This window comes from Notechis scutatus, chromosome 6 (assembly GCF_049901735.1).
Source record: "Notechis scutatus isolate UNSWTSFEM ecotype Mainland chromosome 6, rNotScu1.2, whole genome shotgun sequence".
Classification (NCBI taxonomy): Eukaryota; Metazoa; Chordata; class Lepidosauria; order Squamata; family Elapidae; genus Notechis; species Notechis scutatus.
The window spans coordinates 46,472,670-46,496,460 of NC_142014.1; the positions used below are offsets into that span (position 1 = coordinate 46,472,670).

Here is a 23,791-nt window from a genome sequence, read left to right on the forward strand (position 1 = left end):
GTATCAGTGAAGACAGTTTGATAAAAGGGCTGTATTCCAAAAAGTTTTTTTAAAAGTTATATTTTCCCTCTTTCTCTTTCCTAACAGTGATTCCATCTAAGAGTATATCAAAATGATGACATGGAATATTTGTGGAATCAGAAAACAAGCGGGACAATTAAGAAGCAATAAAAATATATGTATATTTCAAAAAGCGGAGGCCTCTATATATACAGGTAAACCTTGAATTACAGTCATGCTGATCATTAAAGGGGTCATCGTGCAACCACAGCTGAATTTTTGACTTTATTGAAGCAGTTGCTAAGTGAATGTGGGGAACATAAAGTCACAGTCATTAAGGGAATCTACTATTTGCAAAAAGGGCATTTTTTGCTGAAACTGGAAGTAAATGTTAATTTCTGGCAAAAAAAAAATGTAGTAAATTGTGGTCATGTGACTGCAGGATGATGCACAGGCCAGTTGTCAAGCACCCAAAATGCAATCATATGATTGGTGGGGAGGAACGTCCCCAGACATTGGAATTTTGAATCCAGATCACAATGATCCATAGGGGAGAGGTCTGTTGTAACTTTAGACTGTCATAAGTCAAGGACTCTCTGTGTTAGAAATAAATAGAAACTCTTTTACTTAAAAGCAATAAACATAATTTAGAGAAGAAATTTAGTGCTTTATTTTTCAAGTGGGCATGGATCCTTGAGATCATAAAGCCTACTAGGTCTCCAAGACCCCACTGAAGCACCAGGTTTAGAGAACCACAGACTCCTTTCCAGGAATGGGATGCTACCGGTTCAGCCCGGTTCTATAGAACTGGTAGCTCTGAAGAGCAGCAGACACGGAACCGGTTCTCTGTGACGACCTTTTGGTCGCCTGTTTGGCCCACCCGGACTCTTGGCTGTACTTTATTTCCTGCTTTTTCAACCTCAATTGCTTTGCACGGCACAGCTGAGGTTGAAAAAGCAGGAAAGAAGAGGATTTTCAAACACTGTGCACCCGTGTGCAGCACTTGTCAGCTGTCCGGGCGGCACAGCTGATGGTTTTTTGCAAATGCTGTACACACACATGCAAAACGCACTCTCACCGAACCGGTAGTAACACCAGTTGAATCCCACCCCTGCTCCTTTCTTTTGCCATGGATGCACCAAGGAGAGATCCATAGAGTATGCAGCTTTTTAGCCTACCAATTCAATTCACTCCTGCCATACAGTTAATTATTTCACTATGCTTTATTTTAGTCTCTATACATAATATATGAAGAGCCTACCAACAATGCATCACTCTTCCCAGATTCCTTCCTTACTATATCTCTTGATATGCATTTTCCAGAATTAAACAGCTTCCCTAATTAGAATTTTATAATTACTAAGATTACATAATTTTAAAATGTTATTATTACCATCTAGTTCCACGAAAGGACTAGGCGTAACACTTGTTGATGCCATTTTCACACAAAATTCTTCTTAGATCTAGCAAAACAGAAAAACACAATAGCAAGAAGGACTTGAATCACATTTTATTCAATCTGCAAGTAAATAATTCAATACTCTGTAATGATACATTTGGCATCCTGAAAATTAAATGTGTGCTACACGTGTGTAGGTGTGTCTCACAATCATATTTACAAGAAGAAATGTTGCACCAAAATTAATTTTTGTTTTCCTTTTTTCTGACGTTTGAATGCTTACTGGTGACTTATTAATAGTGTATGTCAAGCTAAAATAGATGGTGGTGACAGTGGAGACAGATTTGACAAAGAAATATAAAAGTATGTGGTTCTACCTGTCTTATTATAGGGAACAAGCTTCAAGCTTGAATAGACTCTATTCTTGTCAACCAGAATTTGGAAGCTAACATTGGTTGTTCCTAAATTTTGAAATATATTAGCTCCAATTTTAGAATACATTTTCTCTACAACTGTGACTGGCCTTTAGAAGAGGTATTGCCATGATTTTAGTGAACATATTCTTTTAAATTATCATCACTGTTCTTTTGTTTTGTGCTTTAATGTGTCCAATTTCCATTCTTCTGTTAAATCATGTCCAATTATCTGAGATTGCCTGGAAATGTCCCTGCAGTTTTCTTGCAAAGCCAGTTTGGTGTAGTGATTAAGTTAAGGCATCAGGCTAGAAACTAGGAGATCTTGGGCCACTTACTTACTCTTATCCCTAGGAAGGAAGCAATGGCATACTACTTCTGGAAAATCTTGCCAGAAAACTACAGAGATTAATTTAAGCGGTTTTCCGGAATTGAATTTAATGGAAGGAGAAAAAAAACCATCTTTACTATGAGTCTAGTTTTAGAGGTAGGCTTGTCATTCATTCAGTGACCAACCAAAATTAGGATGATATTGCACAAAGAGACATGCTCAAAGCTGCAGCCATTGCAGCATCCACGTGGCCACACAATTGTGATTTGGACACTGGGCTTACAATTGTACTTACAATGGTTGCAGTATCCTGTTTGATTGCCATGTCCAACCTTCACTTTCTGCTTCCAACAAACAAAGCCAAGTAGGAATTTGCGAATTGTGATTACATGGCATCACACCGACTGACCACATGGGATTTACATGGCATCACACCGACTGACCACATGGGTTTTTGCCTAATCCATCAGAACTGGAACCGCTGTCACAAATCAGTGAGGTCATGATATATTGTGCTTTATGACTGTTTTGTTAAGCAACAGAGTTCTCAGTCCTAATTACTTACCTCCATTTACTGACGACTACCTGTACTTTAAATTTATCCAATCCTTTTAAGTGACTAAGCAAAGTGGAAGGTGTAAGACTCACGGAAGTTCTAGGATTTAATAAAATGACTAAAAATCGCTTCATCCACAAATCCTCCAAACACAGAATGTCTTTCTCCAAAACTTATTTGACCTATTCCAGCATTTATTTACTTATTTATTTATTTATTTAGGAGCCTCTGTAGTGCAGTGGTTAGAGTTGCAGTCCTGCAAGCTACTTCTGCAGCCAGCTGCCTACAATTTGGCAGTTCAAATCCCACCAGGCTGAAGGTTGACTCAGCCTTCCATCCTTCCCAGGTGGGTAAAATGAGGACCCAAATTGTTGGGGGCAATAAACTGCTTCGAGAGGGCGGTAAAGCACTATAAAGAGGTATATAAGTGCTATTGCTATTTCTGAAGGAAGTTTTTATATTGCGGAAGCAACCACATCGGCCAGACAAGTTAACGTCCGCCCGCCGTCCTAATCCCGAAAAGGCAGGTGGGCACAGCGGAGGGGTGCGACGGCTGCAGCCGCTCCATCTTACCGGCACCTTGCAGAGCTCAAAAGAGGCCGAAGAGACCCCGGCTCACCTTCCCCAGCGGAGCTTCCTCGAGCGATGACACCCAGCAGCTCCACGCGAGCTACTCAGCCGAGGCACTTGGGCTCGTCGCGATCAGACTGGACTTCCCGCGAGGAGACGGTTGAGCCCGGCTGCTGGGCACGAGGCGAGCATTCCCACGGAACTCTGGCTCGGATGACGGCCGTTCTCAGGCAGCCGCCAGCCACGGGCCCGCCGGGCAGCGGAAGCTGGAGGTCCTTCCCAGGCAGAGAAGCCCTTTGGCGCCCTGGGAGGTCGGGATTCGCCTTGCTTCGCCCATAGACTGGGAGGGCGTCGGATCTCTCCCTCTCTCTCCCCACTCCCATCCCCGCATTCTACTTGGCTCTTGTGGGCCGAGGGCGCTTTAATCGGCTCTGGCGGTCTGGACTGCGGCCCCGGGAGCTGACCAATACAGCTCGGCACTTTCCGCCCGATCTAGACTCCAGCGAAGAAACAGGGCGGAACTCCGCAGTTCAGCTGCCCTCTCTTTGCGGCTTCGCCCCCAATTCTTACCGCCTCTGAACTGGGAAAAGAGCTCGTGGCTCGTGTTCAACAAGTCCTTCCATTTCTTAAGTGCAAGGACGTTGCCCGGAAGAAACTGATATTTGTACATGCCTTTATGAGTAATCGTAGAGTTTGAGATTCCTTCCTTCTTGTGGGGCACTTACTATATGAATGATGATAAAATAGGATAAGTATTCTATCTATAAAATTCTATTGTATTTTACATGCGACTAGATCCCTTTCTTTCTGTTGCTCTGACGGGCTTGTGTTCAGATCAGGAAGAATAAAGGTGACTGTCATTAAGATTCCACAAAATTCGGGCTTTGGGTTTAAAACTGCTACCTTTCAGTATTTGTTCTCATGGGACGCACACCACCCCAGAAGTAAACTCAGTTCATCGGAGCCTAAAGAGGGACCAGGGAGTACCTCGGTTCCATTGAACTCTATGGCAGTTGCTTCCATTGATGCATAAGACTGACCGAATGTTGCTCAAGCACATAGTTTTGAGCGTGCCTTCTAGAGAACAAGGGAGATCGACAATTGTAGTAAAATCGATTTGGAAATAATGGGTATTGCTTTGAGAAAACAATAAAGACGGCGCAATTCTGCAATTCTACCATACTGATTATAGTGCAAGCATTGTGGTCTGAAGTTTATGCCACACATTCCTAAATTACTGTAGTTAATCTTAAAACAAACGTTTAAAACTTTGTGCTAAGAGTTTACCCTCAGATATTTTGGAATTATGAGCAACCACTTAAAATAAAATCCCACAAGTAAAATTCATCACAAGAGAGAAATTGTGATTTTAGTGCTCCAGCTGATGCCACAGAGGTCCTAGTCAGTTATGGCTTGCCATCCAGGCTAACTCGTCAGATTTATCACAGCCCGCTATTTTCTCTTTCTATATGGGAAAAGTGTGTGCGTGTGTGTGCGTGTGAATTCATTTATTAAGCTTCTTTTCCAGAAGTTGTCCCAGGTGGCACCAAAGAGGCACCATTTGCCATTTCAAAACCTCTCAATAGAAGGGGATTCACAAGTTTCCTCCTTGGTTGAGAAGGCGTCTTTTGTATCCAGAAAAGTTATGTTACTTCTGCGCCTGAGTGGGTTGGCTTCTCTGTGGCTGGTTTATACAGTTGGGGCATTTATTTCATGCTTCAACCATTTCTCATGGCTCCCTCCCTCCAATTCTAAACAATTCCACTGAGCAGATTCAGTCCATTATGGCCCCTGAATCACAGTTCGTGGTGGCACTAAGCCGATCGCGACTTGCTTTGCATCTATTCATCAAGTTTTCAGGCAGCCCAGCTTCAAAATGACTCTAGGATAGCTTCACAAAATTTTGTAAAAAAAAAAAAAGCACGAAGACATCCCAAGTGAAATCCTTTTATCTTTATGTCAACCCAAAAGTTTCGTCACCGCCCTTAATCAAAGGGTGGCAAGAGCCAAGTTTGAGGCAGGCAGAAGCAAGCTGACTGATAGCGCAGGGTCGTGAATAAATCAAGGGCGACCAAGTGCTACGCATTAAGCCGGGCTGCTCCTCGTCGTGCTGAATGCCGCCAGCAAATAAACTCGGCCCTTCTTCCTGAGAGATCCACCCTGACCGAGCAAACTTGCTCTCCGCCCCCTGCGGCCGCTGTCCGGCTCCTGCCTTTGGCTCTGCGGCGGACGAGGCGATGGCCGGCGGCGGGGAGTACAAACTGCTGCTCGAAGGAGCTCAGCAACTGGTGCTTGTTTGCACCCAAGGCGAGCGGTATCTCTTGGAGGCCGGCATGCAGCAGCTGGCCCTGCGGGAAAACGCCAGCGTGGTGGTCGGCAAGTAAGTGCATCTTCGCCAGGGGCGATGCGTAGTGGCTCTGGGCAGAGCGGCATTCCGAATGGCCGTGGCCAGCTACCCTGGCCTTTCAGATGGCAGGCGGACGTGAGAAACGGTTGCCTGAAGCCTAAAACCCCGTGGAGTCTCCCACCTCACTCGCAATAAATCCAACTATTAACAACGTTTGGTTATTGCTTTACTTCATTAACTTTCTTGGAATTAAAGTTTAGGATAGAATAAATTCATTCCAGAAAAGAGAATGGGTAGCTCAGGATTGAGCTGTGGAGTCCTTGGGGGCTCTCTGAGCTTTTATTTTTTATTCATTTATTTATTTGTCAAGCGATTATAAGATAACAGGTATAAGTATAACATAGTTATGAATACGTAAAATGGATACATATAAGAAAAATAAAATAAAAAGAAACAATAGACAGGGACGGTAGGCCGTTGGTGCGCTTATGCACGCCCCCTACAGACCTCTTAGGAAAGGGGTGAGGTCAATAGTAGACAGTCTAAGGTTAAAGTTTTTGGGGTTTGGGGAAGAAACCACAGAGTCAGATTATTCCAGACATTGGTCGTTTGCTGACAAACATTTCATTAACACACCTTCAAGCAAACGACCAAGCTCAGAAGACCCAGAGCTCCCATAGGCATGAATGCCATGGCCGGCATTAACCGTGGAGGTTTGCCATAAAGCATGTTTTATGAAGCCCAACCAGCAGGCTAATCCAGAAGCAAGAAACCCACATAACATTGTGTGTCTATGCAGTCCTACTGTTTCTACTATAAATGAATTTATGAGTGAATTAAGATGTGACCACATGTGGAGGACTCATTAAAAAGAATGCAACATACTTCAATCAGTTACCCCATTGATATTGGTAGCTTACTCTCTCCTAATGTGAGAATATATTAATTCTGCTGAAATAGATTGATTGACGTCTGGGGCTACCAGCAAAGAATTTGAGCATCTCTTACTTTTCCTGAAAAAACAAAACAAAAGGGAAAACAAAAGAATAGAATATTTTATTGGCCAAGTGTGATTGGACACACAAAGAATTTGTCTTGGTGTAAATACTCTCAGTATACATAAAAGAAAAAATACATTTGTCAGGAGTCGAGAATCATAAGGGAATCATAAGATACAACACTTAATGATAGTCATAGGGTACAATAAGCAATCAATCATACTAGGAAACAGTCAGTATAAATCGTAAGGATACCAGGAAGAAGATATGATGGGAGCAGGGGTGGGTTTCTACTGGTTCTGTCCACCTCTGTAGAACCAGTAGCTCTGAAGAGCAGCAGACATAGAACCAACTCTATGTCTGCTGATGTTTTTGCCCACCTGCCCACCCGGGCTGTTACTTGACCTTTATTTCCTGATTTTTTTCAACTTCAGCTGCCATGCGAGGCACAGCTGCAGTTTAAAAAGCAGGAAAAAAGGGCTTCTTGAAAGGCTGCTTCTCTGCACGCAGCATGCTGATGACGATTTACAGGCGCACTCGGGCAGCGTGCAGGGAAGCACATCGTAAATCACCGAACCTTGTAAATGACTGAACTGGTAGTTAACCCTGTTGGATCCCACCCCTGGATGGGAGGATACAGAGGAGTGAGCAGGAGAACATTTTTTGAGACCTTTTGCAAAAATGAGAAAAAGTAATCTCTCCAGATAAGGGGGGGGGGGCCGGGGGGGGCTCGGAGAAGAGAGATCACCACAGAGGAAGGAATTGAGGAAACAGTAATTCCATGACATATAATCTCAAGTTGTGGTTTGCTTTCAGAGATGGGTATATAAAGGCAGTTGGTGATACAAGGGCCATTCGTGAGAAATTCTCTGGAGCAACTTTTGACAAAATAATTGATTGTTCGGGAAAGTGCATTTTACCAGGTTGGTATGGATTTAAAGATTTATTGCACCAAGCAGAAATTTATTGGGGTGGGCGGGGGAAGCTATATCTCTATCCTTTCCTTTCCCTTGAAATGAAAAGGCCTGGATAAAGGACACGGAACATTCTGAAAGAAAGATGGTTGTGTCAAATTGGATGTATCTGTTAAGCATGCCAGGACTTTAAATCTACAATATGTCAAATCAGAGCCAGAAGCTTCAGTTGGTGCAGAATATGGCAGCAAATGTCAGGTCTTCTATGTCATTCTTGACATAGAAGAATGACACAGATTCTAGAATCTTGAATCCAACCCAAATTCAATTTTTTATTTGCTTACATGATATAGACAGAATCTTGCCAGACTAAACCTATACTATTCTAACCCTAATGGAAATATTCTGGGAGATTCTAGTGAGTGGTTATCCTAAATCTCTTCCTCTGTTTCCAATCTTGCCCCACTTCTTGGAATATGCTACCTCCTTCCAAGGAAATTGCCTCTTAACTGTAGTCCATCACACCATCTCCTCTTTTATAGACACAACAATCCATCACGTTAGTGGTGTTGGTTTTAGGACATGAGATGCCACTGCTTCAGGAGCTATAGTGGTTTCTAGTCTGTTTCCAGGTGCATTTTAAGCATTCATGTCTTGGGACTGGGCTGCTCTTCTCAATTTTTTTCCTATTACATTCTATTATTAATGTTGTTATAATTGCAGCCTTCTCTATCTGGTGTTCCCCAGAGATCTCCAGAGACTGCATTTCTCACAATCCCTCAGCCAGCACCACAAAATCTTTCAGACAGCACACTACAAAACTGTCTGAAAGATCTTAGGCCAGGCTTTTTCCCCACAACTTGACAGGACTGACAGAACTGTTGTCAAGACTGTATGCGGCCCTGAGAGCTCCTTTGTGTTCCTGTAGGTTTACTGGTCAAAGAATGAGTAGCACAAAAACAACCTTCAACTGTATATGTTAAGCAGGCAGCATAAACTTAGATCAAGAAGCTTCAGAACTGAAATATTAGCAAATGAATACATTAAAAATGCCCTGAAAAATATAAAGATTTAATATGGTTTAATATTTCCATCCATAGTTGGATGCCTATTTACAAGACTGATGCTATAGAACATTTTCAAACAAAAAAGAAATTATAAACAAACAAACAAATATCCCCAGGCAGGACATAATGGATCCATTGTCCCACAATCCCACTTCTCAGCAGCTACAATTCAGATAAAAGTGATACAGTATTTCTTATGTCTTAGCCCAGTCTATCTCAAAGTATTGTTGTGAAGATAAAATTGGAGTGGGAAATACTATATATACACCACCCTGAGCCCCTATAGAAAGTTGGGATCTAAATCTAAATGAATAAATAAAATTACAATTACATTCTTCATTAGACAGTAGAAGTTGCATGAATATTCTCAAAAACAAGGGACGATTAATCTCTTTCTAGTCAATTTTCTGCAAAATTACATGCAAACAACAGTTTCTCTTCTCTCTGTTTCACATTCTCAATTTCTAAACATGCAATGTAAGGCATTTGCTAACTGTATGATTCATTATTAAAGTTTGGTAATTCTCTCTTCTGTACTAAGGGTTAACTTTGGAAACTCCAGGATTCATATTTACTTTATGTTTAATTTATTTCTAATTAGGTCTAGTAGATGCCCACACACATCCTGTATGGGCTGGTGACAGGGTTCATGAATTTGCAATGAAGGTAAGTTACAACATTTAGAGAAGATTTGGTTTTCTTTATATTATACTGTATGTGTCTGAAGTGCTTTTCTGTTTGCTTTGGAAATGCAGAAGTATTATAACATTGGGTGCAGTCATTGAAATGGGACTACACTGACTTCAGGTCCCTGAGATATGGCAACAACAGAATAATGAATGACTTAACTTACTCATTTTATAAGTTTGATAAAAAATGTGGTTCTTGCCTCTGAAAGTTCATTATTGTAAGTTCATCAGCATTTTCTAATGTTGCGCTTGAAAAGGCTGTTTTAACCCACAAATAAAAATGGTTAAAATTTAAAGACATGTTATGCAATAGTTAGTTTTGCTGCCAAAGGTAAGTAAACATCAACTCTATGTTTTTAAGATAAGTTTTGGGTCACATGAATAGATATAATAAGTCGAGCTCTGTGGGGCATTTAACATTTTGTTTTGAAATTAGCTATTTTTTATCCCCCAAAAGAATAATCTTTTTACACATCTGCCACAGATGGCATTATTGATTTTATTTTTAGTTTTTGAAAAAAACTTTCAACTATAAGAGTATATAATTTTTTAAAATTGTCAGGCTCTGATATATCTGTAGAAGTCCATAGTAAGATCTTCTGATTTAAGATGACACCATGCCAAATACCTCTGCAGATCCCTTAAGTTTTTCCTTACTCTCTTTGGCTGCAGAGCTGGGGTTCAACGATGTAAATGTCATATTATCCACAAGGATGCTTAATAAATATAATTTATCTCCAGATTTAATTCTTTGAATTTGATTGTTAGTGCACAGTGCAATTGCTAAGGCTTCTAAAAATAAATTAAATGAGAGAACTGATTTGGCATCCTTGTTTAGTACCTCACAAAATTACAATAAAGTATGATAGTTGCTAAGTCTTATTTGCATAGTTATACAAATATAAATCTGATCAATTGAATTAGCAAAATAGGGCCTGAATTTATACATTTTAAGTCTCTGGAAAAATGAATGCCTTAAAAAAGCCAGTGAACATATAGCTGACTCATATTAATCATATAATATCTGATATTTTCTAAGATACAATATGTTTCTTTTGTGATTGCTGATATTTTATATTTAATTTATACAAATTAATCTAAATTAAGAAGTAAAATTGGTCTATAGGAGATTATCGTCTGCAGATCTGTTCCCAATTTAGGTATTAAAGTTATTTTAGAATCTTTCCAGGAGAGCTTTCCTGATGGAATACTCTGAATTTTGTCCCAGGCACATGTTTCATGGATGATTCTGTTTTTAAGTTGGCAGGTGCTTCCTATATGGATGTTCATCAAGCTGGAGGAGGAATACATTTCACTGTGGAGCAGACTCAGAAAGCCCCAGAAGATAAACTCCTCACAAGTTTCAAAATCCGTCTGTTACGGATGCTCCGAGCAGGCACCACTTTAGTTGAATGCAAAAGTGGATATGGTTTAAATTTGGAAACAGAAATTAAGATGCTCAGGGTCATTGAGCAGGCTAAAAAGGAATTGGACATTGGTATTTCTTCTACCTACTGTGGAGCCCATGCAGTTCCTAAGTAATTATGTGTTGTTTTGTTTCTAAAATCACTTAAAGTAGAGTTGGCCACAATCGACTTTTCAGAATTCTCCACTAAATTTTTGGCCAAATGTATAGCGTGTTGAATTATCTTGACTTTTTAGTTGAAGGAGAAATTATCTGACAATTTCTAAAGTCAGAATTGAGCCATGGTGGCATAGTGGTTATAATGCAGTATTGCAGGCTAACTCTGCCAACTGCCAGCAGTTTGATCCTGACTGGCTTAAGGTTGACTCAGCCTTCCCTGCTTCAGAGGTTGATAAAATGAGGACCCAGATTGTGAGAGAAATATACTGACTCTCTAAACCTCTTAGAGAGGGCTGTAAAACACTGTGAAGCAGTATATATGTCTAAGTGCTATTGCTATTGCTACTACTTATGAAAGTACAATCATTCCTGGAAAAGCACAATAAAAGGAAGGGATTTTTTCATGATGACTTTCTGCCGGAAATAATGGAAAGTGGGAAGCCAGGGAGTAGCAGATTGAGGGGGAGATGATTGTACAATGGAAGACAGGACATTGATAATATGGCCACCTTATAATTAAACAATTCTTACTTCAACTATTGATTTTTCGGCATAAAAGAATGAGGAGCATACACTGCTCAATTCAACTGATTTTGCAGATTTGTTTTATTTTATTGTTTTATTTTAACAGAGGGAAAAATGCTACAGAAGCTGCTGATGACATTGTCAACACACATCTTCCTAAACTCAAGGAACTTGATCTTAATGGTGAAATACATGTTGACAATATAGACGTCTTCTGTGAGAAGGGTGTCTTTGATCTGAGTTCTACCAAAAGAATTCTTCAGGCTGGAAAAGCTATAGGGTTACAAATGAACTTCCATGGGGATGAGCTGCATCCAATGAAAAGTGCTGAGGTATGCCTTTGCTAAAATGCCTTTGGTTTTTATTCTGTTCTGAGATAAGAGCAAAGACAAATATATCATGCTAACGTGCAGTACAACATTTTGGCAATAAGTAACAGAGAAATTTAGCAGCAGCATATGAGGTTAATCTTTTAGAAAGCTGAACCTCCTAACCTTTGCTGATCATTTTTCAAACATTGATTTTGCTTATCTTTTCCTTATGATATAAAATTAAAGGATGAACTCTCCTTTTCATCTTTTTCATTGTATTAAAAATATACAGTTTAATAGTTGTTGCATCATACTTCGATAGTTCCAAATATTATCGTTACTATTGTCTGATAATTTATATAATACAATATATTCCAATATAAGCTTCAACTAAACAGTATTTCAAAGGTGCTGATGATATCCCAAATATATTTGATCTATTTAATAAACTAAAGCAAAAAAATAAAGTTATGGATTATAATTTAATATCATCTCTTTGTTCTGGTAGTTATTCTTGTTTTACTTAGGAAAAAATAACTCTCAAGCAAACATTGACATGTAAAAATTAATTTCGATCATAACATACCATGCTCATATTTAGATATCATGATAAACCACAGTTTTGAACAATGGGAATTTGATTGGTCCTTTCTCAACCCCTTCTGGTTTTCCAGGAAATAGAGGAGGGGCTAGATTCCAGGAGCTGGACTCATTATATTGCATTAAGCCAGGTTCCTCCAATTATTTTGAGGGAAGGGACACAGTTTTGAATTATAGGAAGGAAACCACATTTCATAAAGTAGTAGTCTAAGGACAAATTAGCAAAATATTATTTAACTGGGTTGGCAATTAATTTAATAAATTTCTATGTTTTTATTATTTCCCCCAGTCTCATTAAAAAAACAACATAATATGCTAGCAGCTTTTGGAAGAGTTTTGGGGGTTGCTCTGAAACTTTTGGAATATTATAGACCTCAGTTTCATACTTCATGTTTTCATGTGATATGCAAATGTGACCAGGAAATATCTGAAGCAGTGACTGTTTTAGCTTGCATTTTATAACCTATTGTTGCTTTATATTATTATTGTTCTTAAAACTGGATCTGATTTGCATATTTTATATTTCATTGATGCTTCTTTGTCACCTTACATTTGACATTATAGCTTGGAGCTGAACTGGGTGCACAAGCTATAAGTCATCTAGAAGAAATTAGTGATGAAGGAATTGTTGCCATGGCCCAGGCAAAATGTGCAGCTGTGCTATTGCCAACCACTGCCTACATCTTGAGGTAAGTGCAATGCTTTAATCTGGATATTAGGCTTTATATAAATATTTTATATTGGGGAAGGATGTATAAGGAATATCTCTCATGGATCTCAGCGGACCCTACAACTGAATCAACACACTTAGAATTATGTTACATAGCTTCAGTTTCAAATTAAATATTGACTTTGCACAGCTTGGAAGACTACTGAAAACCAAAGGCCAGTTTAGAATATACTTATTTTTCAATTAATATATTTAAAAGATTTGTATGGTCACCCATCTAAGAGCACAACTCTAAGGAGCTCACAATAACAATAAAGGTAAATAATAACATACAAAACAAGAATTCTTTTTTAGAAATATCAACAAATTCAGTGTTCAATAAGGATGAGTTAGCAGGTCTGTATTATCTAAGTTTTCTATAACATGCTTACTCTTATTCTGGTATTTCAGGCCATAAAAAAACAGCAATCTTGGAAATTTTTAATATGCTGGTCAAGGCTGAAATAGTGGACTGGTAAAGTCAAAGGGACACAGTGACTCAGTGGACAATATGCTGAGCTTGTCAATCAGAAAGATTGGCAGTTCGGTGGTTCGAATCCCTAGTGCCGCATAATGGAGTGAGCTCCCGTTACTTGTCCCAGCTCCTGCCAACCTAGCAGTTTGAAAGCATGTAAAAATGCAAGTAGAAATATAGGGACCACTTTGGTGGGAAGGTAATAGCATTCTGTGTGCCTTCAGCGTTTAGTCATGCCAGCCACGTCTTCGGACAGTGCTGGCTCTTCAACTTTGTAACGGAGATGTGCACCGCCCCCTAGAGCCGGAAACAACTAGCACGTATGTGTGAGGGGAACCTTTACCTTTACCTTAAAGTCAGCTATTTGTCCCATATGAACAAGAATGTCCATGTGAATGAAATAATCACACACTGGCTCACAAAGAGGACCCGAGATTCAGGGGAGTTCCATGCTTACTAACCATGACCATATAAAGTCTGATGGTCCTGTGGAGATGATGGAGATAAGAATTCCATTGCTTCCATTGAGAGTGTCGACTAAGCTCTGCTGAATTGTTCTTTATGTCGCCTGGAAGTCTCTGTGTGTATACTGTATATGCTCTTATTTTTGGCAGTCTTTATATTTTGAACTGGAATCTACACTCATATGTGAGACTTAAATGAATCTTACTTCCAAGCACCCATGCACGGGAGTGAATTATAAATCATTTTTTAATTTTCTAGTTCTGGTGTTTCTAATTAAAACTTTGTTAAGGATTAAGATATATTCATAATGTAATGTTACTATCCTGAATCTCTTATTATCCCCATTACAGAAAAAAATCACTTTGTAATGTTAGAACATTTGAAATTATATATGGCGAATGATCTAATGCATTTAATTTTGTTTTTTCAATACTTCTTTTTCTTTTAGATTGAAACAGCCTCAAGCTAGAAAAATGTTGAAAGAGGGAGTGATCGTGGCTCTTGGCAGTGATTTTAATCCAAATGCTTACTGTTGTTCTATGGTATGCTCCCATACTGGTGGTTATTGGAACCATAATGATTGTTCATTCACTGTTCCTTTTATTCCTATAGCCTCAGATTGTAGATATAAAAATACTGTGTTTCATTTTTTATATTGTTGATCTACAAATTTAATTCTTGGGATTTAAATACTGATAGTATAGCCCGACAAAGAAAGCAGTTTTCCACAAAATTTTCCAGAAAGAAAATGCTTTTGAACACTTGAAATTCATATAGATAAACCTGAGTTTCTCAAGTGTAATGCATGGTTCATATAGAGATCATTATTCTCTCTTTTGTAGTTTCTGGATCTCCCAAGATAATATTGGCAAAGTGTGGTTTTAAACCATTAAGTAATGGCAGTGCAATTTTGGAAAGCTGCCCATCCACAAAATATAAACAGTTCCCAAACTACCATCTCACACACCCCACTTCAACCCCCAAAATACTAAGAAATGGCTGAAATTGTCGTTCCTGTCCCTTCTGCTGACATCATTACACCCTGGTCAGGTTCTCTGAGGCACTGAGCTACCAAAAAAGTAATTAAAAAAACAGAATGGGATTATCTGCTCTAGTGGTGGGATTCAATTTTTTTTTTACTACCGGCTCTGTGGGCGTGGCTTGGTGGGCATGGCAGGGGAAGGATACTGTAAAATCCCCAGTCAGAGGTGGCATTTGCCGGTTCTCTGAACTACTCAAAATTTCTGCTACCGGTTCTCCAGAACTGGTCATAACCTGCTGAATACCACCTCTGATATGTTCCCTTTTGAGTCTTCCAGCCCACCCATTGTATGAATCAGAATGCCTAATGCCATAAAATAGTGCTTAAAATGCTTGACATTGCTTATGGTTTGAATCATGCCATAGTTTGGAATTCATAGCAAACTGAGCTTGGAAGCTTTCAGAAGTGACTGATGTAACTGTTGATCTATTTAGTAAATTTTGACAGCACTTTTGGTTTTTTTCATAGCTGATGGTCATGCATTTAGCCTGTGTAAACATGAAGATGTCCATGAAGGAAGCCTTAGCTGCTGCCACCATTAATGCTGCTTATGCCCTTGGGAGATCTCACACCCACGGGTCCATTGAAAAAGGCAAACAAGGAGATTTCATTATCATTAACTCTCCCAGGTAAGAGTGTAAAGTATTCATTAATGTTGACATTGGAAATTAGTTAGATTATACTATCTAGGAAAGTATTATGAGTAATAATGCTATTACTAATAATAAAAGTTGAAAATTCCTTTGAGTCACTCTTGGTTCATAGTGATCTCCTAGCTATTCATGCCTTCCTTTAAATAGGAAGGCACTTAACCATACCATTCTGTGCTCGTTTATCTTTTTTGATCATATATAGACTATCTAGTATTTCTTATTCTGTTCTCTGCATAAAATATGATTATCTACTTCTTTCAGGTGGGAACATTTAATCTATCAATTTGGCGGCCATCAAGAATTGATTGAATATGTAATTATTAAAGGAAACATTGTTTACAAAAATGACAGCATTCTGCAATACTAGGTATATTCTATACCACAGTTGCCAGAATTCCAAAGTGCACACAGAACAGTAAGATCTCACAATTACCGTATATGCTGGCGTATAAGACGACCCGGCGTATAAGACGACCCCCCCAACATTTCCACTCAAAATCTAGTTTGTTATATACTCGCCCCTCTTCCGCACGCCTTCCACTTTTGCACTTTTTTTTTTTTTTGAGGCACTTTTTGTCTACCGTGGAAACGAATCCCATGAAGCTGAAAGGAGCAGCCAGCCTTCTCCCAGCTCCCAAGGAAACAAGGCTCGCACCGCCCGGGCTCCGCTGAGGTATCCGGCTGGGGCTGTCAGGAGTTGTTACGCTGGCGCGGCTCCAGTCCCGCGTTGCCTCGGGAAGGAAAGGCAAAAAGGAAGAGCGCGGGCGCTTTGCAATGGCAGCAGCGGCTCCTGGTTTTGCCTTTCCCTTCCCGAGGCAACGCGGGACTGGAGCCGCGCCAGCGGTAACAACTCCTGACAGCCCCAGCCGGATACCTCAGCGGAGCTCGGGCGGTGCGAGCCTCGCTTCCTTGGGAGCTGGGAGAAGGCTGGCTGCTCTTTCGGCTTCACGGGATTCGTTCCACGTGCGCAAAAGTGCCTCAGCCGCAGTGCTTCCCAATTACTATTTGCCGGCGTATAAGACGACCCGGCAGGCATCTTTTTCAGGGCAAAAATGTCGTCTTATACGCCGGCAAATACGGTATGTAAAACTGAATGTTATGCTTGTTTACTGTACACAAGTCCAGAATTTAATTGATTTTCATTCCTATTTTTAATGAAAACAAGGGCTTATTTCATTTTTAATGTTTCTTTTTCTCAGCAAATTATGAAATAAACATGTATAGGTCTTCTATCTTCTCTGTTTCTTTCAATTCCAGTTCATCAATATGATTTGTAATTGGAGTAAGAGTACAATAAAGAAGATTCAAATAACTGCCCATTTGCTATCTTGTCTTCATGAAGAAGTTGATTTGTATTTCTTTTGACTCTTATTATTTAATGGGAAGAACTGAAGAGCATTTTATAATGTAGCATGGGAGGGTTATATACACACATATGGAAATTTTGTGTATGGGTTTTTTTGGTGAGGTAATCCACAGGAATCCAATTTCATAGCAATTGCATGTTCTGAGACATGGAATCAATCATAACTGGTAATTTAACCCATCTGGTAATTGAACCCAGGAGAGCTATAAATGTTTTTCTGTTTGGATTAGAACATTGTCTTGATGTGGCTTCATATTTTCTGATTTCTACCACAATCCCCAGTTTTGCTTCACACTCCTAGTTTCAAGGTTATAGAATAGAATAGAATAGAATAGAATAGAATAGAATAGAATAGAATAGAATAGAATAGAATAGAATAGAATTATTTATTGGCCAAGTGTGATTGGACACACAAGGAATTTGTCTTGGTGTAAATACTCTCAGTATACATAAAGAAGAGGTACATTCGTTAAGAATCAAGAATCATAACGTATAACACCTAATTATAGTCATAGGGTACAAATAGCAATCAAGTTCACTCAGTAGCTGCATATCCAGACAGCTAGTTAGATATCATTCATTCCAGTCCATAGGATGACGCATTGTTTCGTCTACGTAACCAATCTACACCTTAGTCATGAGGCCAACATGTGGTGCTGTCCTACCCACCTTATTGTGCTTTAGGTGCAGTGATTAACAGATTTCCCAATCAGTAATTAACAAAACCAATTCTTATTTTCCACTTGTAGGCTGAGACTGGGTGTGGAAGCAAGATGGACAGACAGCTACCACAGTAGCATGTCAGAAATATTGTGCTTTGCAATTATCCTGCAGTAATAGTCTCTTTCAACACCATTAGAGAACGTGATAAGCTAGAACCTGTAGCAGCACCAAAGATCTACAGAAAGAGATTAAGTTCAGGTTACTTCCTCACTCAATTAGTGTTATTGCTGCTACTTCTCTCTTAAAGTCATGTCGGTCTAGCACAGGGGTGTCAAACTCAAGTCCCGTCGTGCGGATCCAGCCCAAGGGGTGCTTAGATCTGGCCCCCAAGGCCGCCTTGGAAACAGCAAAGGACTGGCCTTTGCAAGTGAAGTTGGAGCTTGGGAGGGCCACTTGTGGTCCTCCTGGCCTCCGTTTTCAGCTGCAACAGCCTCCTGCAGCCCTCTGCCAGTGAAAATGCAGCTCCCTGAGCTCTGTTTTTGCTGGCAGAGGGCTAGCAAAACAAACTAAAAACAAAACGTATGAATTTAGTATTCATTTTTGAAAAGACTTAAGCATTAACTTCTGTAAAAATTGTAACATTAAATATGATTATTTTAATATACTCAAACAGTTTATTCATATTAATTTTGGCTTGACATTGATTTTATTAACTTTGCCATGAAATGTAATTTCTGCACAGGATTACATTCCAGTCCCTAATTTTGTAATAAATTAAATCTATATATTCTCTTTTAAATTTGTGAAATAGTAAAATTATTTCAGCAACTTTTCTATCAGTATTTTTGGTTTTGGAAATTACCGCCCCCCAATACCCTTTAGAATAAACTACAAAAACTTTACAATTCATTAAACAATCCAGCATATGAAATACTGAGATTCAGTTCTGGTAGTTTCACAGTTCATCATGCTCTTCAGAATCACTGTGGTGATGGTGGTGATAAGAAGCACTTTTACTGGCTGATAGAGAAAATGCAGTTGGGGAAATGGGTCTGGATTCTGGAATATGTTCCCTTCTGTATTTCTCAATGTATGGTTTGGCTACTTCCCAAACCTAGGAGTAGAAAATTAAAAAAAAAATGAGTTAGAAGAAAAGGCAAAGTCTGATCCTGAAACTCAGCAAGATATTGGAACATATGTCAATATAACTAATAAACAGGAGACACGCTAAAATTAGGAACAGGCAGCTGATGCCCTATATGTCTTTTGCCCTACAGGTGTCTGCTACGGGCTATAAAGCTAAGACTCGTGGGGTCTGAAGTTCAGACTATTTAGAAGGCAATTTTTAAATCATCCATCCATCCATCCATCCATCCATTCTGATTTTATTAATGTAACTGATTGAAGTCAGTTTGCCCATATCACCAAGGCAAGATAAAAAAAATCCTCCCAATTCTTTTAATTCTGAAATTTTGTATCTCTGCCTAATACCCTCTTTAGTAACAAGAGAAGAAATACTCCCTTTTCTGCCCACATTTTACAGATTCCATTTTTGCATTACCTAGTTTGAATATTTGTTTTTATTGGCTTGCTAATTATTTTCTGCCAATTATTTCTGATTTTGTTTTGTTTCCTGACATTAATTAGCTGGCCTGGAAAACTTTTCACAATGCAACACAGATAAATACACTGCTCAAAAAAATAAAGGGAACACAAAAATAAGTCATCCTAGATCTGAATGAATGAAATATTCTTATTAAATACTTTGTTCATTACATAGTTGAATGTGCTGACAACAAAATCACACAAAAATTATCAATGGAAATCAAATTTAGCAACCCATGGAGGTCTGGATTTGGAGTTACACTCAAAATTAAAGTGGAAAAAAACACTACAGGCTGATCCAACTTTGATGTAATGTCCTTAAGATAAGTCAAAATGAGGCTCAGTAGTGTGTGTGGCCTCCACGTGCCTGTATGACCTCCCTACAATGCCTGGGCATGCTCCCAATGAGGTGGTGGATGGTCTCCTGAGGGATCTCCTCCCACACCTGGACTAAAGCATCCCCCAACTCCTGGACAGTCTGTAGTGCAACGTGGCGTTGGTGGATGGAGCAAGACATGATGTCCCAGATGTGCTCAATTGGATTCAGGTCTGGGGAACGGGTGGGCCAGTCCATAGCATCAATGCCTTCGTCTTGCAGGAACTGCTGACACACTCCAGTCACATGAGGTCTAGCATTGTCTTGCATTAGGAGGAACCCAGGGCCAACTGCACCAGCATATGGTCTCACAAGGGGCCTGAGGATCTCATCTCGGTATCTAATGGCAGTCAGGCTACCTCTGGCAAGCACATGGAGGGCTGTGCGGCCCCCTAAAGAAATGCCACTCCACACCATGACTGACCCAGTGCCAAACCGGTCATGCTGGAGGATGTTGCAGGCAGCAGAAGGTTCTTCACGGCAGATCTGTCACATGTGTTCAGTGTGAACCTGCTTTCATTTGTGAAGAGCACAGGGCGCCAGTGGCGAATTTGCCAATCTTGGTGTTCTCTGGCAAATGCCAAACGTCCTGCACGGTGTTGGGCTGTAAGCACAACGCCCACCTGTAGACGTCGGGCCCTCATACCACCCTCATGGAGTCTGTTTCTGACTGTTTGAGCAGCCACATGCACATTTGTGGCCGCTGGAGGTCATTTTGCAGGGCTCTGGCAGTGTTCCTCCTGTCCCTCCTTGCACAAAGGCAGAGGTTGCGGTCCTGATGCTGGGTTGTTGCCCTCCTACGGCCTCCTCCATGTCTCCTGATGTACTGGCCTGTCTCCTGGTAGCACCTCCATGCTCTGGACACTACGCTGACAGACACAGCAAACCTTCTTGCCACAGCTCGCATTGAAGTGCCATCCTGGATGAGCTGCACTACCTGAGCCACTTGTGTGGGTTGTAGACTCCATCTCATGCTACCACTACAGTGAAAGCACTGCCAGCATTCAAAAGTGACCAAACCATCAGCCAGAAAGCATAGGAACTGAGAAGTGGTCTGTGGTCACCGCCTGCAGAACCACTCCTTTATTGGGGATGTCTTGCTAACTGCCTATGCTTTCCACCTGTTGTCTATTCCATTTGTACAACAGCATGTGAAATTGATTGTCAATCAGTGGACAGTTTGATTTCACAGAAGTGTGATTGACTTGGAGTTACATTGTGTTGTTTAAGTGTTCCCTTTATTTTTTTGAGCAGTGTATATTTGAAATAAATATGCTATTATCTTTTCACAGTAGCTGCTACAACCCTAATTCAGCCTTGCTTCTACTGACTGGGAATTCTGAGAAGTATAGTCCTAACACATCTGAAGAGTATCGTTAAATATTTAACATTTTGTTGTTAAATATTTAAATATTTTTCATAGAGCACTGAATACTAAATCTTGTAAGGAATTATGAACAATTGCTAGACACACAAAGTTACATGCATCAGTGTATATACATAACAACAACTTACCTTCTGATCCACAAGCAATCGATGAGTTGCTTCGATGTCTGGGGCCATAAAACGATCTTTTATCCAAGGCCTGAAAAAAGTCAAATTAAAAACCTAAATTTAGTCCTGTTAGTATGGTTTTGTTAATATTTGACCAACGTTCCCAGAAGCTATAATCCATGGGAATCATTGTTTGATATACCTGACAACAGACCGCACAAGGTCATAGACTTTCTCCAATGGGGTTGTACTCCTGAGGGGGCGTAGAAACTCAATGCCCTGACATGCTGCAAGCAGTTCTATAGCCAGCACTAGTAAATACAAGCAATAGGAAAATAATTGGTTAGCTGAAAAGAGTTCAAGGTATAACACTCAACATTTGGAATCACAGAATCCAGTTGGCACTTTGAGGATGTGATCGAGAGTGGAATTCTGAAGAAATTACACAAATGTTTTGTCATTTACTTTACTTTACTTAACTTACTTAACTTTATTGTCATTGCACCTTGTACAACAAAATCAAACACCATCTTCAGTGCACATCATGACCATGACCATGAAAATAAACACAAACACACATCCTTCACCCTCCACACATTGAACCAAAAACCCCTGACACCGCACCAACACCGCACTATACAGCAGAATTCAAAAGAGCTGCTGCCCTGGGATAGAAGCTGTTTTTCAGTCTATTTCTCCTTGTTTTTATTATTCTGTACCACCTGCCAGATGGTAATAGTTCAGAAAAAGGGTTCCCAGGATGAGATGGATCTTTGAGAATGTTTTGAACTTTCTTAAGGCAGCGGGAGCTATAAAGCTCTTTCAAAGAGGGGAGAGGGCAACCAATGATCTTCTGGGCAATGACGTTAACCCTCTGGAGTGCTGTCCTATCTGCCACTGTGCAATTGGCCAACCATACAGAGGTGCAATAAGTTAAAATGCTCTCTATGGTGCAGCGGTAGAAGGTCACCAGCAGTTTTTCATTCAGTTGTTTTTTTTTCAGAAGTCTCAGGTAGTATAATCTCTGCTGGGCCCTTTTGACCAGGGCTGCAATGTGAGCATCCCAGGTCAGGTCCTCTTTTATGGTAACACCCAGAAACTTAAAACTGGCCACTTGCTCCACTCAGTCTCCATTGATAAGCAAGGGCTGGATGTCTGATCTGTTCCTTCTATAATCCACTATAAACTCCTTGGTCTTATTGGTGTTGAGGACCAAGTTATTGTCTCCACACCACGAAAGCAACTGGTCCACCTCATCTCGGTAGGCAGACTCATCCCCTCCCGGAGATAAGTCCCACCACTGTTGTATCATCTGCGAATTTAGCAATAGTATTACTAGTGTGAGTGGGAATGCAGTCATGCACATAAAGAGTATAGAGTAAGGGACTTAACATGCAACCCTGTGGTGTACCAGAGTTAAGAATAAGGGCTGAAGAGGTAGATTACCTAATCTGACCCCCTGTGAGCAGCCAGACAGGAAATCCATAATCCAAAGGCAGATTGAATTAGAAAGTCCAAGGTCCAGAAGTTTAGACACTAGTCTATGTGGAAGAATTATGTTAAACGCAGAACTAAAATCCACAAAAAGCATCCTCACATAACCCTCCCCCCCACTGTTCTAGATGAGGCAGAGCAGTGTGAAGAGTGATGGCTATAGCACAATGATAGCGAACCTTTTTGGCACCGAGTGCCCAAACCGGACTGCGCATGCATCTCTGCATGCCAGAGCACCAGAAACAAAAAGTCCAGCTGTCTGGTGTTTTTTGGGCATTTGGGGGGCTGCTTTCAGGCCATTTGGGGGGCCATTTTCAGATGGTGATTTGGGCTGTTTTCAGGTTGTTTTTTGAGCCATTTTCAGGTTGTTTTCTGGTGCTCCACCACCTGTGAAGACCAGCTGGCCAGTGTGCACATGTGCACCAGAAACCAGAAGAGTAGCTAGCGATGACATGTGTGCCCACAGAAAGGACTCTGCGTGCCATCTCTGGCACATGTGCCATATAGCCTCTGGCACATGTGCCTATATGTGCCATATAGCGTCCTCTGTAGATCTATTTTTCTATATGCAAACCGGTGTTTATCAAATATATGAGGAAGACCAGAAATGATGTGATGGCAGACCAATTTCTCAAAGCACTTCTCTTCTGATTCAAACCCTTTTCCAATAAAACAAACAATAACCAAAGGGAACAGAAACCTTTTTATGAGTCTTATGAATCCCTGGTTTAAAGGCTGCTACAAACTAATTAACTTTGATAAGCACAAACCTCACCAAAACTGTGCGAGACTGCCAAGAATCACAGATAAGTAATATTTCACAACACAAGAGTCTTCAAATACCAACTAAGATACTGCAATGTCCACGACGCTGGAGTTTCAAAAAGTTTTTGCTTCCTACAAAGAACGTCTGATTCACAACTGGCTTTTATCTTCTTGAAGGAGGGGCATTACCTTCCAGCCTTACTCCTGAGTCGCCTGTGCTGCTACAGCTGTTCTTTCCTATGAGCAGCTCTGTGCGTACACGCACTTGGCACAGGCTCCTCGGAAACCTCCTCATTGCTGCTGCCAGCCTCACAATCTCTGAAGGCAGCAGTCCACTCCCTAATGGTCCTGGCCCCTCATCTGAGTCCTCGCTCTCCTC

The 23,791-nt window shown here is 40.4% G+C and overlaps 3 protein-coding genes across 6 annotated transcripts in view; 1 reads left to right on the forward strand and 2 right to left on the reverse strand.

The window, feature by feature from the left end:
• Positions 1-3,702, reverse strand: part of CCDC38 (coiled-coil domain containing 38) — a 28,747-nt gene extending 25,045 nt beyond the window's left edge. Inside the window, exons 1-2 of one of the 2 annotated variants that reach the window (XM_026693979.2) lie at positions 3,319-3,702; positions 1,394-1,463 (exon numbers count right to left, since the gene is read on the reverse strand). In XM_026693979.2, coding sequence (XP_026549764.2) covers positions 1,394-1,439 — 46 coding nt within the window. In that variant the 5' untranslated portion in view covers positions 1,440-1,463; positions 3,319-3,702. Of the gene's footprint in view, positions 1-1,393; positions 1,464-3,272 lie in introns of both variants that reach the window. The other variant, XM_087968127.1, reaches the window with a different exon arrangement.
• A 1,657-nt stretch (positions 3,703-5,359) lies between these two features.
• Positions 5,360-16,966, forward strand: AMDHD1 (amidohydrolase domain containing 1). The gene is made up of 10 exons (XM_026694019.2): positions 5,360-5,649; positions 7,431-7,537; positions 9,197-9,261; positions 10,545-10,822; positions 11,501-11,726; positions 12,870-12,994; positions 14,403-14,496; positions 15,465-15,625; positions 15,911-16,079; positions 16,730-16,966. The coding sequence occupies exons 1-9, from the start codon at positions 5,507-5,509 to the stop codon at positions 16,014-16,016; spliced, it is 1,305 nt and encodes a 434-aa protein (XP_026549804.2). The 5' UTR covers positions 5,360-5,506; the 3' UTR covers positions 16,017-16,079; positions 16,730-16,966.
• A 1,343-nt stretch (positions 16,967-18,309) lies between these two features.
• Positions 18,310-23,791, reverse strand: part of HAL (histidine ammonia-lyase) — a 34,575-nt gene continuing 29,093 nt past the window's right edge. For 2 of the 3 annotated variants that reach the window (XM_026694010.2, XM_087968126.1), the window contains exons 18-20: positions 21,356-21,464; positions 21,175-21,244; positions 18,310-18,792 (exon numbers count right to left, since the gene is read on the reverse strand). In XM_026694010.2, the coding sequence (XP_026549795.1) occupies positions 18,634-18,792; positions 21,175-21,244; positions 21,356-21,464 (338 nt within the window). In that variant the 3' untranslated portion in view covers positions 18,310-18,633. The remainder of the gene's footprint in view (positions 18,793-21,174; positions 21,245-21,355; positions 21,465-23,791) is intronic. The other variant, XR_015750085.1, reaches the window with a different exon arrangement.